This window comes from Eubalaena glacialis, chromosome 4 (genome assembly GCF_028564815.1).
Source record: "Eubalaena glacialis isolate mEubGla1 chromosome 4, mEubGla1.1.hap2.+ XY, whole genome shotgun sequence".
In the NCBI taxonomy this organism is placed as follows: Eukaryota; Metazoa; Chordata; class Mammalia; order Artiodactyla; family Balaenidae; genus Eubalaena; species Eubalaena glacialis.
Window position 1 is genome coordinate 117,556,726 of NC_083719.1, and position 14,419 is coordinate 117,571,144.

At 53.4% G+C, this 14,419-nt stretch overlaps 1 protein-coding gene across 1 annotated transcript in view; it reads left to right on the forward strand.

Annotated features, from left to right (window-relative positions):
* PSD2 (pleckstrin and Sec7 domain containing 2) overlaps nucleotides 1-14,419 on the forward strand; it is a 47,664-nt gene that overhangs the window by 15,272 nt on the left and 17,973 nt on the right. The window contains exons 3-8 of the mRNA XM_061188240.1: nucleotides 2,892-3,332; nucleotides 3,716-3,910; nucleotides 6,697-6,777; nucleotides 10,173-10,285; nucleotides 11,013-11,071; nucleotides 11,683-11,685. Of these exons, the coding sequence (XP_061044223.1) occupies nucleotides 2,892-3,332; nucleotides 3,716-3,910; nucleotides 6,697-6,777; nucleotides 10,173-10,285; nucleotides 11,013-11,071; nucleotides 11,683-11,685 (892 nt within the window). The remainder of the gene's footprint in view (nucleotides 1-2,891; nucleotides 3,333-3,715; nucleotides 3,911-6,696; nucleotides 6,778-10,172; nucleotides 10,286-11,012; nucleotides 11,072-11,682; nucleotides 11,686-14,419) is intronic.

Consider the following 14,419-nt stretch of genomic DNA (forward strand, 5'->3'; position numbering starts at 1 on the left):
TATAGTTCCCTGTGCTATACAATAGGACCTTGTTGTTTATCCATTCTGTATATAATAGTTTGCATCTGCTAATCCCAAACTCCCAATCCATCCCTCCCCCGCCTCCCCTTCCACCGTGGGCTGTTTCTATGCGGGGTTGGAGGGCCACACTCCCTCCATCCCAGGCTGGACATCAGAGTTCCAAAATGCCTTGATGTGGGAGGTCATCTGGCCTATCCCTCTGCTTCCTGGAGATGAGAATGTCCCAATTCTGCAACTGACCTCAAGAGAGTAGGCTTATGTGGATTAATCTTTGTCAGCTACTCCTCCCTGAGTGCCATCTGGGAGTTCGACCAGGAACTCCTACTTATTGGAGTAAGTCCTACTTCCTGGAGTTACAGCCCCATTTCTATTATCCTCAGCTGGAGGTGGAGAGGCCCGGCGTCTTAGAGGTGCCAGTTGGACAAGGAGGCGAGGATGGGGCAGGGGAATGTCTAGAAACCCCCAGTGTGGGCTGAGAAAAGAAAGCATATAGAAAGCTTACTGTGTACCGCTGCAGGCACTGGCCCAGGCAGACAAGGGTGTAGGAGGTGTGCGAGCATGTGTTTGTGGGGCATGCATGTGTGTGTGTACTGGTGTGTGCACGGGGATGTGTGAGCATGTCAGTGTGCCTGGCCTGTGCATTTGAGTTGCACGTTTGGGTCTGCACGTGGATGTGTGGGGCTGAGTGTGCCTAGGTCTCCAAGGGCAGGAATGTGAGTACGTGGGGTCAGACGCGAGTGTGTGCCGGGTGTGCCAAGAGAGGGTTTCCATCCGGGCAGGGCCTACGGGGGGCGGGGCCTGTGGGGGCGGGCAGGAGGCTGGGGCTTCTTGGAGCACGCTGTTTGTATTTAGGTTGGTATAATTTTGGAGGATGGCTGAAGGTGGAGGCAGATGGAAGTTTGGAGATTAAGCTGATGGTCTTTAAGCCCCTGTCAAAACTACCCCTCAGGTTTGCTCAGGTGCATGAGAGGGTGGTAGATATGGGGACCGTTCTTGGCTCTGACACGAGATGAGAGCCCCCAAGGGCAGGACTCTGTCTTGTTGTTCCAGGACCCAGCATGGGCCTGGCAGAGAGAGCTGCTGGGCAGATTTTGGGTGTCTGCTCTGGCAGCCAGGGCAGTGGCCCTTCTCTTCCCTCCCCTCCTCCTGGAGGTCAGTAAAGGCAACTTCCATCCCAGCCCCCTGCTGGGCATCCTACCGCCTTTTCGGTTTCTGCCCTTTCCCCACTTCCTTCTCCAAATGAGGCTGCCGTCTCAACTCCTGGTGGGACAGGGGTGGCCGATGGCTGTGGCCTCAGCTTTTCTCTCTCAGGTCAGTATTTCTCCAGGAAGCACTCAGGGATCAAACTTAGGCACTGGGGGGGTCCAAGGAGGGGTTTGAGGGGGTGGGGCACTTCCCAGTCCTCCAAATATGGCTCAGTCTCTGCTAAGCCCCAGGGACTAGGGGCCAAGCAGGGCATAGCCAGATCCTCAAGGTTACCAGGGGTGTGCTTCTTTGTAAATGGTGGGCCTTGGTTTATCTGAAATGGGCTGGGCTCAGCCAGCTTCTTTCTTTTTCTGTGTCTCTTGCTTTTGCTGTCTCTATGTTTCTCTCTCTCTCTCTTTGTCTCTCTTTATCTCTGTTACTTTCTTTCTATCTTATTCTGTCTCTCTGTCTTTGTTTTTCATGCTCTCTGTATCTCTTTTCTCTGTTTCTTTCTTATCTCTCTCTTATTTCTCTTCTTCTCTCTGTCTCTATTTTTATCTCTTTTAGTCCTCTTCCTTGCCTGTTTTCCCTGCTTACTTGTGCATCTCCCCAGTGGATAAGAGGCCTCAGTTCATCTATGTGTGATGCTCGATTTTAGGTGCTGGGGCTACATCAGTGAACAGAATATACAAAAATTCCTACTTTCATGGAGCTTATGGTCTAGTGAGGAGACAGATAATATATCATAAAAATAATAGATAATTACATAGTATGTCGGAAGGGGACAAGTGCCTTGGAAAATATAAAGCAAGAAAAAGGGGCTGGGGTGTTTGGGGGCAGGTCCTAGTTATAAATAGAGCAGTCAGGTTGAGAAAGGGATGCGAAAGGAAGGCTTCAGCTTGAGGAAAGAGCACTCTGGGCAGAGGGAACCGCTGGTGCAAAGCCCTCTTTCGGGGGCAGCACAGGGCTCTGCAAGGGCTTAGGCAGTGTAGTGGGCCGTGGGGCTGATAGGCATCTGTCCATTCACCCAGTGCACCACTCAGCAGGGTTTAGAGGACCTACTGTGTGCTGGGTGCTCCCTGGCCTTGTGTGTGGGTGGGGGGAAACAGGTGTAAACAGGGGAACAAACAGAATACTACATGCTGAGAGGGGCTGGGAGGAAATGAAGACATACCCTGAGGATGGACACTACTGAGGGGCCAGTGTGTTGGGTGGTGTGGGCCTGCCTCCCTCAGTCTCTCTGAGGAGGTGACGTTAAGGCAAGGCCTGAGAGCTGGAATGTGGCAGCCAGGCTAAGAACCACCCAGGTTGTGGGGACAGCAAAATTATGACCCTTTGTGACACTAGCTGTGATGGGGAGCCTGGAGGAAGCAGCCCCCCAGCCCCTTCCCAGGCCAGGCTGGGGGAGAGTCTCACATTCATTCATTTAGCTCAGTGATGCCCACTGTGGGCCAGGCACGGTGGGTGGGGGGGCTGGACCACGCCTGTCCTTTCACTGCTGTGCCCCGGTACCCAGTCCAGCATCTGGCACCTAGTGCTCAGCAAGGGTTGGCTGAAAGAACAAACAGGACACGATCCATGCCCACTCCCTGCCCCCAGGGAGCTCCCAGACATGGATTGGTGCCATCCTAGCACCTGTAAGGGGGACACCTGGCAGGATGGTGACTGGTCCTCGCATCCCACAGGCCAGGAGAACCAGATGTGCGGGATGGCTTCAGCGCCACATTTGAGAAGATTGTGGAGTCGGAGCTGCTGCGGAGCACACAGTACAGCAGCCTGGACTCCCTCGATGTGCTGAGCCTCACGGATGAGAGCGACAGCTGCGTCAGCTTCGAGGCCCCCCTCACGCCCCTCATCCAGCAGCGGGCCCGGGATAGCCCTGAGCCAGGGGCTGGCTTGGGCACTGGGGACATGGGGTCTGAGGGGGACATGGGAGCAGCTGGCGGTGATGGGGAGCTGGGCAGCCCCCTGCGGCGCTCCATCTCCGGCAGCCGCTCCGAGAATGTCCTGAGCCGCCTGTCTCTCACGGCCGTGCCCAATGGCTTCCATGAAGATGGACCCCCGGGCCCAGGTGGGGACGAGGAAGACGAGGAGGAAGGCATGGACAAGTTGCTGAACTCGGCCAGGTGAGGCAGGGCCCAGGCTGGGAGCCGAGAGAACCATTGAGCAGATGGGGAAACTGAGACCCAGAGGAGGCAAAGCAAGTTAGGACATCCGGGGGTCTGGAGTGAACAGCCCTCTGCAAGGTCATTGTGCCCACCCTCTGCACCCCCAGCCTGAGGTTCCATTCTGCCCTTCCAGGCCTTTCTAGCCAAGGTGGGGTCAGGGAGCTGATCATCTAATGATGTCCTCTGAGGGCTTTTCTAAAAGTCTGACTTGATTCTGTCCCGATGCAGTGGAGCTTCTTTCCCTGGTCTGGTCCCTGGATTTTCAGAGGCCTGGGGAGGCCTTCCAGCCCCCAGCCAGGGCTTCTGACCCCCTCCTCCCCAACCCCACCTTCCCTCTGCAGCGACCCCAGCCTGAAGGACGGCCTGTCGGACTCAGACTCAGAGCTGAGCAGCTCGGAGGGGCTGGAGGCTGGCAGCGCAGACCCACTGGCCAACGGGGGCCAGGGCGTCAGTGAAGCTGCCCGCCGGCTGGCACGCCGCCTCTACCACCTGGAGGGCTTCCAGCGTTGCGATGTTGCCCGGCAGCTGGGCAAGAAGTGAGCTCGTCTCCGCACCCCTACCCCAGGCAAACCCGGTGTCTTCCTTGGCCCAAGGCGGGGTGTGGGTGGCTTCTGTCAGGGGGGCCTGGTTCTGGGGGCTCCCAACAGTCCCCAAGAACTTCTCCTCCTGCCACTGACCTCATTCCCGGCCTTGCCCTAAATCTGTTTCCTTTCTGGGCTGCCTGGGGGAGGGCGCCCCCGGCTCTGAGGGAGGAGAGGTGGTGGCGGGCGGCCCCTCGGGGCTGGGGGAGTGGGATGTGGCATGTGGTTATGGGGCCGTGGTGGACGGTAGTGAGGACGGAGCAGCCGGGCAGGGGCTGGTGGGCCACCTAATGGGGCCAAGGAGGGAGGGGAACCTGGGCCTAGCTGGGACCTCGGGGGACCCAGGAGCTGGGGAAGGGGATCCTGGCCCTCATTAAGCCCCACTCACTGTGTGTCTGTTGGGACCAGCTGAAGGGGCGGGAGCCGCCAAAGCACAAGCCCCAGTCTTTGGACTTGGGGGAAGGGAACTAGCCAGGTTGAAGTCCTGAGGGGTAGGGGACAGTCAGCTGTGAAGTCAGCCGGCGTGTCCTGAGCAGGTCCGGCCAGCAGCATGTCCACCTGCCTTGTCCTTCTTGCCTGGCCATCCAGAGGACCCCCAACAGCCACATAGCCTTCAAGATGCACAGAAGCAGGCTGGGCCTCTTGAGAGAGCTGCTCCCAGGCTAAGAGAGGCAGCCCAGACTCTAGACCCCAAGTCAGAGCTGACTTGGGCTTAGGCCACAGGGAAGTCCTGAGGATCCTCCCTTCTCCCTCCCTCCCGACTCCTCCACCCTCCGTTGCCTCCAGGACACCCCTGCCCTGGGCCTCCCCCAAAATCACATGGCCCACACCCTCACCTCTCCCACTGGGCTATAGTCACTAAACCTAATGACATCCTCCTTCATTACGGTTGATCCCCACCCTCCCCTGTCTTTTCAACCACTCCCTCTACATGAGTTTTCCCATCAGCATTTAATTGTGCTTAACTCTTTCCCATCTGAAACAAAAATCCTTCCTCAAATCGTACTTCCTCCCCCAGCCGCTTCACAGCCAAAATTCTGTTTTCTGCTCTGGATGGCCTCTGTCCCCTCCCCTTCTGCACATTCAGTGCCTCCAGGTTGGCTTCTTCCCCTGGAGGGGCCCTTCACAAGCCCCTCTTACTAGAGTCAGTGGCAGCCTGGTGTCTTTGAATCCGGTGTCTGCTACCGGGCCTCAACTTTCTCCCCTTCAACAGCCTTGACACACCGGTCACTCCTTTCTTTTTCTTTAATTAAACTTTTTATTATGAAAATTTCAAGCATACACAAAGGCAGAGAAAGTAACATCTTAAACTTCCATGTACCCATTACTCAGCTTCAAAGTTATCAATATTTTTCTATTCTTGTTTGATCTATTCCCCCCACCGCTTCCCCTCACATTTGCTAGAATATTTTAAAGCATATTTCAGACTCTCTATCATATGATCCATAAATATTTAGTATGTGTCTCTAACTGACTAGGATTTTTTTAGACAGTCATAATTCCATTATAATTTCTGACAAAGTTAAAAAAATTCCTTAGTATCTCTAACATTCGGTCTATGTTTAATTTTCTCTGGTTGTCTCAAAAATGTTTGTTCAAATCAGGACGCAAATAAGGTACATGCATTACATTTGGCCAATATGTCTCTTGCCAGTACCCCTCCTTTTTGTAATGCCATGTATTTGTTGAAGAAACGGAGTCATTTGTCCGGAAGAACTTTCCATGTTTTGGATTTGGTGTCCTCATGGTGTTATTTCACACGTTTCTGTAAACAGGAGGGAGAGCTCGGGGCTTGATTGGATTCAGGTGGAAATATGCTCTGTTTTTTGGCAAGAATTCATCACTCCAGTCTTGAAACACTCTCTTCCTTGGCCTCCAGGACAGCATACCCCTACCTCTCTGGCTGCTGTTTGTCTGTCTCCTTCTCTGGCTATCTCTTCCCTCAGCTCGCCCTGAGAGGGGTTCTCCTCAGATCTCTGACCTGGATCTGCTGGCCTGTCTGTGCCCCCTCCTCTCACATGGGCTCGTCCCCCTTCCTACTGAGTTGTTAGTCACCAGTTAAGGGCTGATGACTCTCACATGGGTGCTTCTAGCTCTACCTGTTGTCCTGGGCTCTGGGCATCACCCCAGGGGCCACCCTCTCTGTCGTGCCCCACACCCACTCCATCCCTCTCCACGTCCTGTGGATTCTGCCTCCCAAACATCCCTCCTCCCCACCCCTTCCATCTCTCTCGTGGACAGCTCCTACCGCCCCCATGGGTCTCCACTCCACAGGCAGTGTTCCAAATACAGATCTGACCATCTCACTCACCCCCTCCCTGCTTCAAACTCTTCCAGATCAAGTCCCAGTCCTTGCCCTCAGGCCCGGTTCCCTGCCTCATCTCTTCCTGCCCCCATTCCTGCTCTCCAGCCCCGGCCACATGGCCCTGCTGGTAGCTTCTTGGACAGTTTCCTCTACTGGGGACACTTTGCATCATCTTACCTCCTACTCCCTTCACGTGGGTGGCTCTTCCTTTCCTGAAGGTATTGGATGAGACATCACCTCCTCTAGGAAGCTTCCTGACTTCACCACCTCCTGGCCCAAGGTTGAACTGTCAGAGCCCAACTGGCCAGCAAGGGAGACAGCAGAGGAACGGGCAGGTCTGGGTGGGTGGGTCAGGGTCCCCAGGGGCCCACTGCCACGAACCCCCGCTGTTTGCTGTGCCCTGCTTCTAATGGATAACCCCCTGCTCTCCTGGCAGCAACGAGTTCAGCAGGCTGGTGGCCGGGGAGTACCTCAGCTTCTTTGACTTCTCGGGCCTGACTCTGGACCGAGCACTCAGGTCAGTGGGGCTGGGATGGGATAGTGCCCACAGGCGATACAGCCACACATCTGGATTCTCCTGCCAGCTCTACTGTAAACTTGCTGTGCAAGACCTTGGACAAGTCTCTTGACCCCTCTGGGGAGGCTGAGGGGAAGGGGTCATGAGAGCAGCAGCAATGCAGAGACTCAGTGAGTACTGGCTCTGCGGTGGGCGCTGAAAATATGAAGGCGGGAATGCATTCGTGACTCTTCAGGAGGGGAAAGGGCCAAAAGGCTTGCCTGTACTGAGCATTTCCTGTCTGCAAGATGTACCCTTTACACACCCTGCTGACTGCATCTTAGCAACACCCCTGTAAGGTAGGCGGTATCATCCCATTTACTTGTGGAGAAACTGTGGGCCAGTTCCCCACAGTTACTGAGGGAGGAGATAGCCAAAATGGAATTTGCCCTCAGGTCCTGTTGGTGTTTGGACCCGGGGAGTGGCCCTCAGGAGGGGCAGGTGCAGGCCCCAGGGAGCGGAGGGCGGGGAATGGGAAGATGCAGCCCAGTGTCCAGCAGACCCGGCGGCAGGGCCAGCAGGGAGACCCTAGGCCAGAGCCCTCTTGGGGATGGGCGGCGGTCTCTGAGCTGAGGGGTGGGTGGTCCTATGTATGTTAGATCTGTTCAACTCCTACTTGCCTCTCACACTTTTGAAAACTGTATTTTCCCTTCTTTTTTCTCTGTTTCAGTTGGGATATTTTCTATTGACCTGCAAAAAACCCAAAAAAATCAAAGCATCTGCCCTACTGATAGCAGTTGAGGGAATGAGCTATTGCATTTTGGAGGCACAATATTATGGGAACAGTTTATATTTATTAAATACAGTGATCATTATTTAAATCTATAAGTGTTGCACAGGGCTAATAATTTTCTTATTGATAAGTATTTATTATTTTCTTATTGATAAGTTCACTTACCCTTTCTCTGTGTCTCATATGCTGTTAACCCCATTTATTGAGTTTTCACTTTCTATTGTTTTATTTTTCAGTTCTGGAAATTTCATTTTATTAAACATTTTTTTGGGTAGGTTTTCATTCTCTGGGGGGAATTCTTCATCTTTTGATTTATTTTCTACTTACTTTCCCCATCTTTCCCTCTCTTTGAACATATTAGTCGCAGTTATTTCAAAGTCCTTGTCTGCTTTTACCCCGACATCTGCATCATCTATATCTGTTTCTATTGTTTCTCTCTTGGTTTTCCATCTTATATCCTATTTCTCTGTGTGCTTAGTAATTTTTTTATTAGATGCTGTACGTTTTGTATAGAACACCGGCTATAGATCATTATGCGTTCCTCCAGAGAGGGTTTACCTTGTCCCTTGCTAGGCAGTTAGAGGAGGGCAGGGAGGCGCAGTCCTAATCCATCCAGGGCTGAGCTGAGGAGAGGCAGCCCTGAAGTTTGGTAAGGCTCAGGGTTCACCCCGATCACAGGGTGAAGGCTGCAGGGCTTTCCACTGAGAGCATGGGGTGTTCACTGGGGCCTCTCCCTTTGGTGGGTCCTAAATCCTAATTTTGTCTCCTCGTTGCGGCGAGACTGTCAAAAAACCAAATCCCGCTACTTCTCAGAGAGGCTTTCCTACCCATTACATCTTTAGGTTTTGGTAGATATCTCACAGGGGAGAACTGGCCATATGTTTACAGCCCCTCAAGTCTCCCGGTTTGTCTCTCCAGCTCCATGAAGCCACTAATTGTTCTGCCTCTTACCTGTGCCCGTGATTGGCAGTGTCCCCGGGGAGAAAGCAGCTGCAGATCAGACCACCTCTCCCCAGTTCTCTCCTCTCCAGAATCTTGGTCCTATTGGTGTTTGTTGCGTCAGCAGTTTTCTGATAGCTTAAGAGAGATGTATTTTGTCTGGCTTTTCTCATTGTTCTCAGTGGAAGTGTTCGTCGGCTGCAAGCTACTCTATCCTGAGCTGAGTCTGAATTTTCACACTGGATGATCGGGTGGGGAAGGTGTTCGGTGGGTCGGGCTCGCAATCAGAGGCATGAGTACCGGGTGGGAGGACCTTGTATATCCAGCCCAATAGATTGAGACTCGACTCTGCAGGCCCTGGGGAGCCCCAGAAGGTGCTGGGTGTGAAGCAGTATTTTGGGAGGCAGTGCTGGCAGCAGTGTGCTGGCGGCCTTTGATCCAGAGGCTTCTGAAGAGGGTCAGGTGGTAGAGGACGAGGCCTGAAGTTGGGCTGTGGGGCAGAGGAATGATTGGTGTGAGAAGCGCAGAGGATACAGCAGACGGGCCGGTGGTTCCAAGATGCAGGGGAGAGGGTGGGCAGTAATGAGGCTGATCCCGGGGGCAGCCTGAGTTTAACTGGAGCTTGGTGAAGACCCCTGAGGAAGGGGTGTTTGGGCTGGGGAGCCGGAGCTGGGATGGATGACTCCCACGTAGGATAGGCTACGGTTGGGATGGGGGATGGGTTTTAGAAAGTCCTAGTGGAGTATGAGGAGAAGAGGGAGGGGCCAGATGCAGGGAAGAGAACGGGGAACAGGAGAGACAGGGAAAGGAGGAAGACTAGATGGCGGATGGAGTGTTTTTATATAGCAGTTGATTGATTGGGATTGAATTAGAGAGTGGTCTGCAGTTTTGGATGCCTTGGGAAGCCTCCAAAGGTAAAGACTGGCCAGAATGGGGCTCACAGGTCCCAGGGTGCCTTACAAGTAGCTTGAGAGAGGATGAAGCAAAGTGGGCATTACAGAAGCCAAGTGAACCATGGCAAAATCAGGAACAAACTAGTCTCATGAACCCAGGATGGATAGAGGCCCACACTGTCTCAGTTTTCTGTTTCCCTTCCCAAGAAAGGGTGTGCCTAATGCCCCAGGTGAGGGACCTCAGCCCCATCTCCCAGCCCCTCTGGTTTTGGCATCCTCGCCAGGGACCCCTGAGAGCTGGTGACCTTTGAATTTGGCCTTGAGAGGGACTCAGAGCTGCCCAGCAGAGGAGGCTCAGACTTGGGGTGGGGGGAGTGAGGGAGGCCAAGGTTGGGCCTGGGGCTCAGCTGGTAGTGCCTCAAGTGAGGAGGGGGAATGGCTGAGGGAGAGCGGTCTGAGGAGCGGTGTGGATGGCCCAGCCATGGAGGAGGGAGCGAGGAGTGGAGCGGATGCTGGCACTGAGGTGTTCGTCTGCCTTTGCTCTTCACGATCTGTCCCTTGCCTCCTTCCAGAAGGGCCCTGGAGGGTGATGAGGGCTGAAACTCCACACTCCAGAGGCCATCGTGGGGGTCAGGGTGCCTCCCTGGGCCCAGATGCTGGGGCTCTGGGGCCTCAGCCCCCTTGGGCAGATTTGGGTGGTGTGTGTGGGGGGGGGAGTCCTACCCTGAGTGAGAATTCAGACTGACTCAGGGGCTCTGGGAGGCCCTCAGCATCCTTGCATTACCCTCCAGAACCTTCCTGAAGGCCTTTCCGCTGATGGGGGAGACACAGGAGCGTGAGCGGGTCCTTACGCACTTCTCCCGCCGGTACTGCCAGTGCAACCCTGACGACAGCACTTCGGAAGGTACGCCTTGCCCCACTCCCCTGACCCCCGGCCGGGCCCTGGCTTCTTCCTACCTCTGGTCCACCTGCCACTTCTGTCCTGCTCAAGAAACATCAGTGAATGAACGATGGCAGGTGGCATGGGGACTGTCTGCTGGAAAAGGAACCTCCCAACTGCCCTGCCCGTTGTCATTCCCTGTGCCTGAAAGTCCTCCGTCCTGGAGTCAGTCCTTTGGGTCCTCATTCTCTGTGGTGCCCTGTCGCAATGCTGATTGTTGGTGTGGTGGGAGTCCTGGTGTGGAAGTCTGGATTGGGGTCCTCTTAAGTGCAGGACTTGTCCTGTGGATGGACCTGAGTCCCAGGAACTGGGGGACTAGGCTGGTTATTAGAGGAGACACGGGCTATGGAAGGGATATAGCCCGGGACCCAGAGCTATTCCTGGGTCTGAGATTCAAGGTGAGTTTGGCCACAGCAGGCAGGAATCTGGGCTAGAACAGGCCCAGGGTGGTCTGGTCACCTCTGAGGGAGGGGTTGGTCCTGACCTGGGGTGAGCGAGTGACTCCGATGCTGTAATGGGGGTGGGACACGGAGCATCACGCAGGCCCTGGGCCCTGACGTGTGGTTGGCAGGTGGCTGGCCTCTTCTTGTCTCCAAGGTCTCCAGGCTGGCTCTGACAGGAGGCAGGTGGGAGCCTGGGGTTGGGAAAGAGCTGGGTGCTCACGCTGAGGGTGCCACCGTCTCTGATTTAGATGGGATCCACACGCTCACCTGTGCCCTGATGCTTCTCAACACGGACCTGCATGGACATGTGAGTTGGGGAGGCAGGGAGCGGGTGTGTCCTCTCACTGATTCATCCCGAGTTATCCAAGGGCCGGTCCTTTCTCCAGCCCCCTTCCCGAGACCTCCTGCTCGCTGGCCCATGTTTCTTTAGCAGACGTGGGAGTTGGGCAACTTGGCTTCTAGACTTGGCTCTGCCCTAGTTTTATCCACTTGAGATCTGCCTGGGTCCTCGCCCCCAAGCAGAGCAGTAAGAACAGCTGAGGCACATGGGAATTTAGGATGTGCTAAATAAGACGTGTGCCCCTAGCCGTGTCCATGCCAGACATTGCTAAAAGATCACATGTTCTTCCTACCCCTTGTGCTGTAAGCTTGAGTGCAGCCCTGTTGAAGTGCCACGCCCCAGGCAGCCCCTTCCGGTCAAATGGTAGATTGCCCTCAAGAGGCATTCTCATCACGCACCCCTCACCCCTCCGCCCCGACTAGGCAAACAGAGAAGTGATAGGTGGGTGCCCCGGGCTGTGAGCCTGTGTCTGGTCTGGGATCTGGGCATCTCAGTACTGCTCGTGGCTCAATAATTCCTTCTTCTTTCCTCTGTCTGCTCCGGGGACCCCCGCTTTGGGCTCTCTTGCCCTCTCTCAGGTGGTAAGTGTAGCTGGTGGTCTGCATGCCCTGTGAGCCTAGACCCCATCTCCATGTTCCCTTTCTGTGTCCCCCATCGCCCCATCTGGCCTACTGATCACTGCCCCATCATTGCTCACCCCGGGGTGGTCAGAGCCCCTCTGTTGGGTTGGGGATATTTCAGTGACTCATGGGGACAACAGGCCAGCACATCTGGTTCTGAAGTTAACCAGGAAAGTCCAGGACATGTAGGGTGGAAGAAAGACCTGGGATAGGTCCAACTTCAGATCCTACTCTTGCCTCCAGGTGGTACCTCTGTGACCCTGGGCAAGACACTAGCCCTCTCTGCGTCTCAGGTTCTACATCTGTGAGGTGGAAATAATGATTTCCCCCATAGCGGCCTGGGGAGGCCTGAGAGAGGTATCACCAAGTGTCAGGGTCTGGCACTTAGTAAGGATTTATTATTTAATATTATTATGAATAATATTATGATATTATATTATACATTATAACAATATATCATAATAATATTATAATGTATTATTTTATACAATATATTACAATAATATTATAATATTATTGCACAATAATAATAATAATCGTATTCATTATTAATATTAAATTTTAAATAATGGAGAGTCCAAAGCCCCAGCCTGCAGATCCCTGGAAGATCAAGAAGGTGAAGTGTCCCACCTGATGGCAGCCTGAGCAAGCGTGGGCGCACTGGGGTACCTGGCCTGGGGAGAGTGAGAGCCTCACTGACCTTGGCACGAAGAGTAGTTGTGTGACAACTTTGGTTATGTCCGCCTGGGCTGTCAGCCTGGGTGTGGAACAGGAGATAAGACGTGTGTGTTCCATGGGAATATCACCAGAGCAAATGCCCATTAACGGGCTGACGTTCCCCCAAGACTGCTTACTGTTTGTTTACGGAGAGCAGGTGTTGCTGGCTTACCTTAAAAGGAGCTTTAAGCACACTCCTCCTCTCCCCATCCTCACCCTTGGCAGGGCCAAGGGCCATCTCAGGACCCAGTCACTCCTGTGCCAGCCCTGGGTGCCTCTCCCCCTGGTTGAGAGCTGCTAACAAGGGCAGCAGTCAGTGAACCCCAGGTCGAGAATACTCTCGAGCTTGGTGGGACTTAGCTGCACATGGCACCACCTTAATGCCTGCAGCTGAAGAGAAACATCACCACCTTCATAGATCAGAAGCGGGTGGGGCAGGATTGTTCATACTTGGAGCCAACAGACATTGAGGATCCCACCTCTCTCTTGAGGTAGTATTGCAACACATCAAAAGCAAGCGTTCTGGGTTGGAGTCCTCAGCATTTCTCCACACAATAGCTTGTGACCTGGAGCGAGTTATTTACTTCCCTAAACCTCAGTTTCCCCATCAGTAAGTCCCTGTGAGACTTAAGGAGACAGCACTTGTAAAGTGCTTAGCCCAGGGCCGGGTTGTTGCAGTTACTGTGAGCTTCCCAACGGAAGTGGCATCCCCTGCTTTGTTCTTTTCCCCTTCCCTTCCTGCTCTCATTCTTCTGCTCTTTGACAGAGACTGAGTGTCTGGTGGAAGGGTGGGGATCTCAGGAATGTGGGGCCTGCTAGGGCCCCCAGAAACAGCTCTGGTCAGAGCAGGAGGCAGTACAGGGGCTGGCAGACGGAGTAGGTGCACCCTCTTCAGATGGGCACAGCCTGGTGGAGGAATCTGGAGGACTTTCTGTAGGAGGGGCGTTTGGACTTTAGGGGCTGAGCACCTTCTGTGTTCCATAAAAAGAAGGAAAGAGAACCCCTGCCTCAGGGTGCCTACCTTGTAGTTAGAGGAGATAGAAAATAAAGAAGTAAACAAGTGATTAAAGCAGTGATAGGTCTGTGAAGGGAATAAACAGGAGGGTGTGATGGGGCTGGACTCTGGGTCAGGGAAGGTGTCTCAGAGGAGGCACGGTTGGGGCAGAGACCTGGAGGATCAGCAGGAGCCAGCCATGGAAAGACCAGGGACAAAGCCTTCCAGGCAGAAGGACCAGTGGGGCTGGTTTCCACCTTTTGGCTATTGTGAACAGTGCTATGAACATACGTGTACAGGTTTTTAAAATTTTAAAAATTTATTTTTATTTTTTAATTGAATGAAAAATTCTTTAAGTTCTATAGTACTTTACAATTTTCAAAAGTTTCACACACATTATTTCATATAATCTCATAATAACCCTTTTTCTTCCTACCCTATATTGCCCCTTGCCCTTCCTGGTAACCACTGGTTTGTTCTCTATATCTGTGAGTCTGCTTCTTTTTTGTTTTATTCACTGATTTGTTGTATTGTTTAGATTCCACATATAAGTGATATTATATAGCATTTATCTTTCTCTGTCTGACTGATTTTACTTAGCATAAGTTTTTGTTTGAGCACCTGTTTTCAATTCTTTTGAGTGTATACCTTAGTGGATTGCTGGGTCTGATGGTAATTCTATGTTTAACTTTTGGTGGACAGTAAAACTGTCCATAGTGGCTGTTTTTGGAGTCCAGGTGGGAGATGATGGTGGCTGGGGCAGACAGGGCAGTGAACATGGAGAGAAGGGACAGATGAAGGAGGCCAGTTGAGGGTGAGCCTGACAGGACGTGCTGATGGGGCTGTTCAGGGAAAGAGAGGAGTAAAGATGGCATCAGCATCTGGCTGGATGGGGGTGCTGTTTCCTGAGATGTAGAAGGAACTTCCGTGGGTGGGTGGAGGGCGTGGTGAGTGGGAGAGCTGGGGCTCAAGTCCCATTTGTGA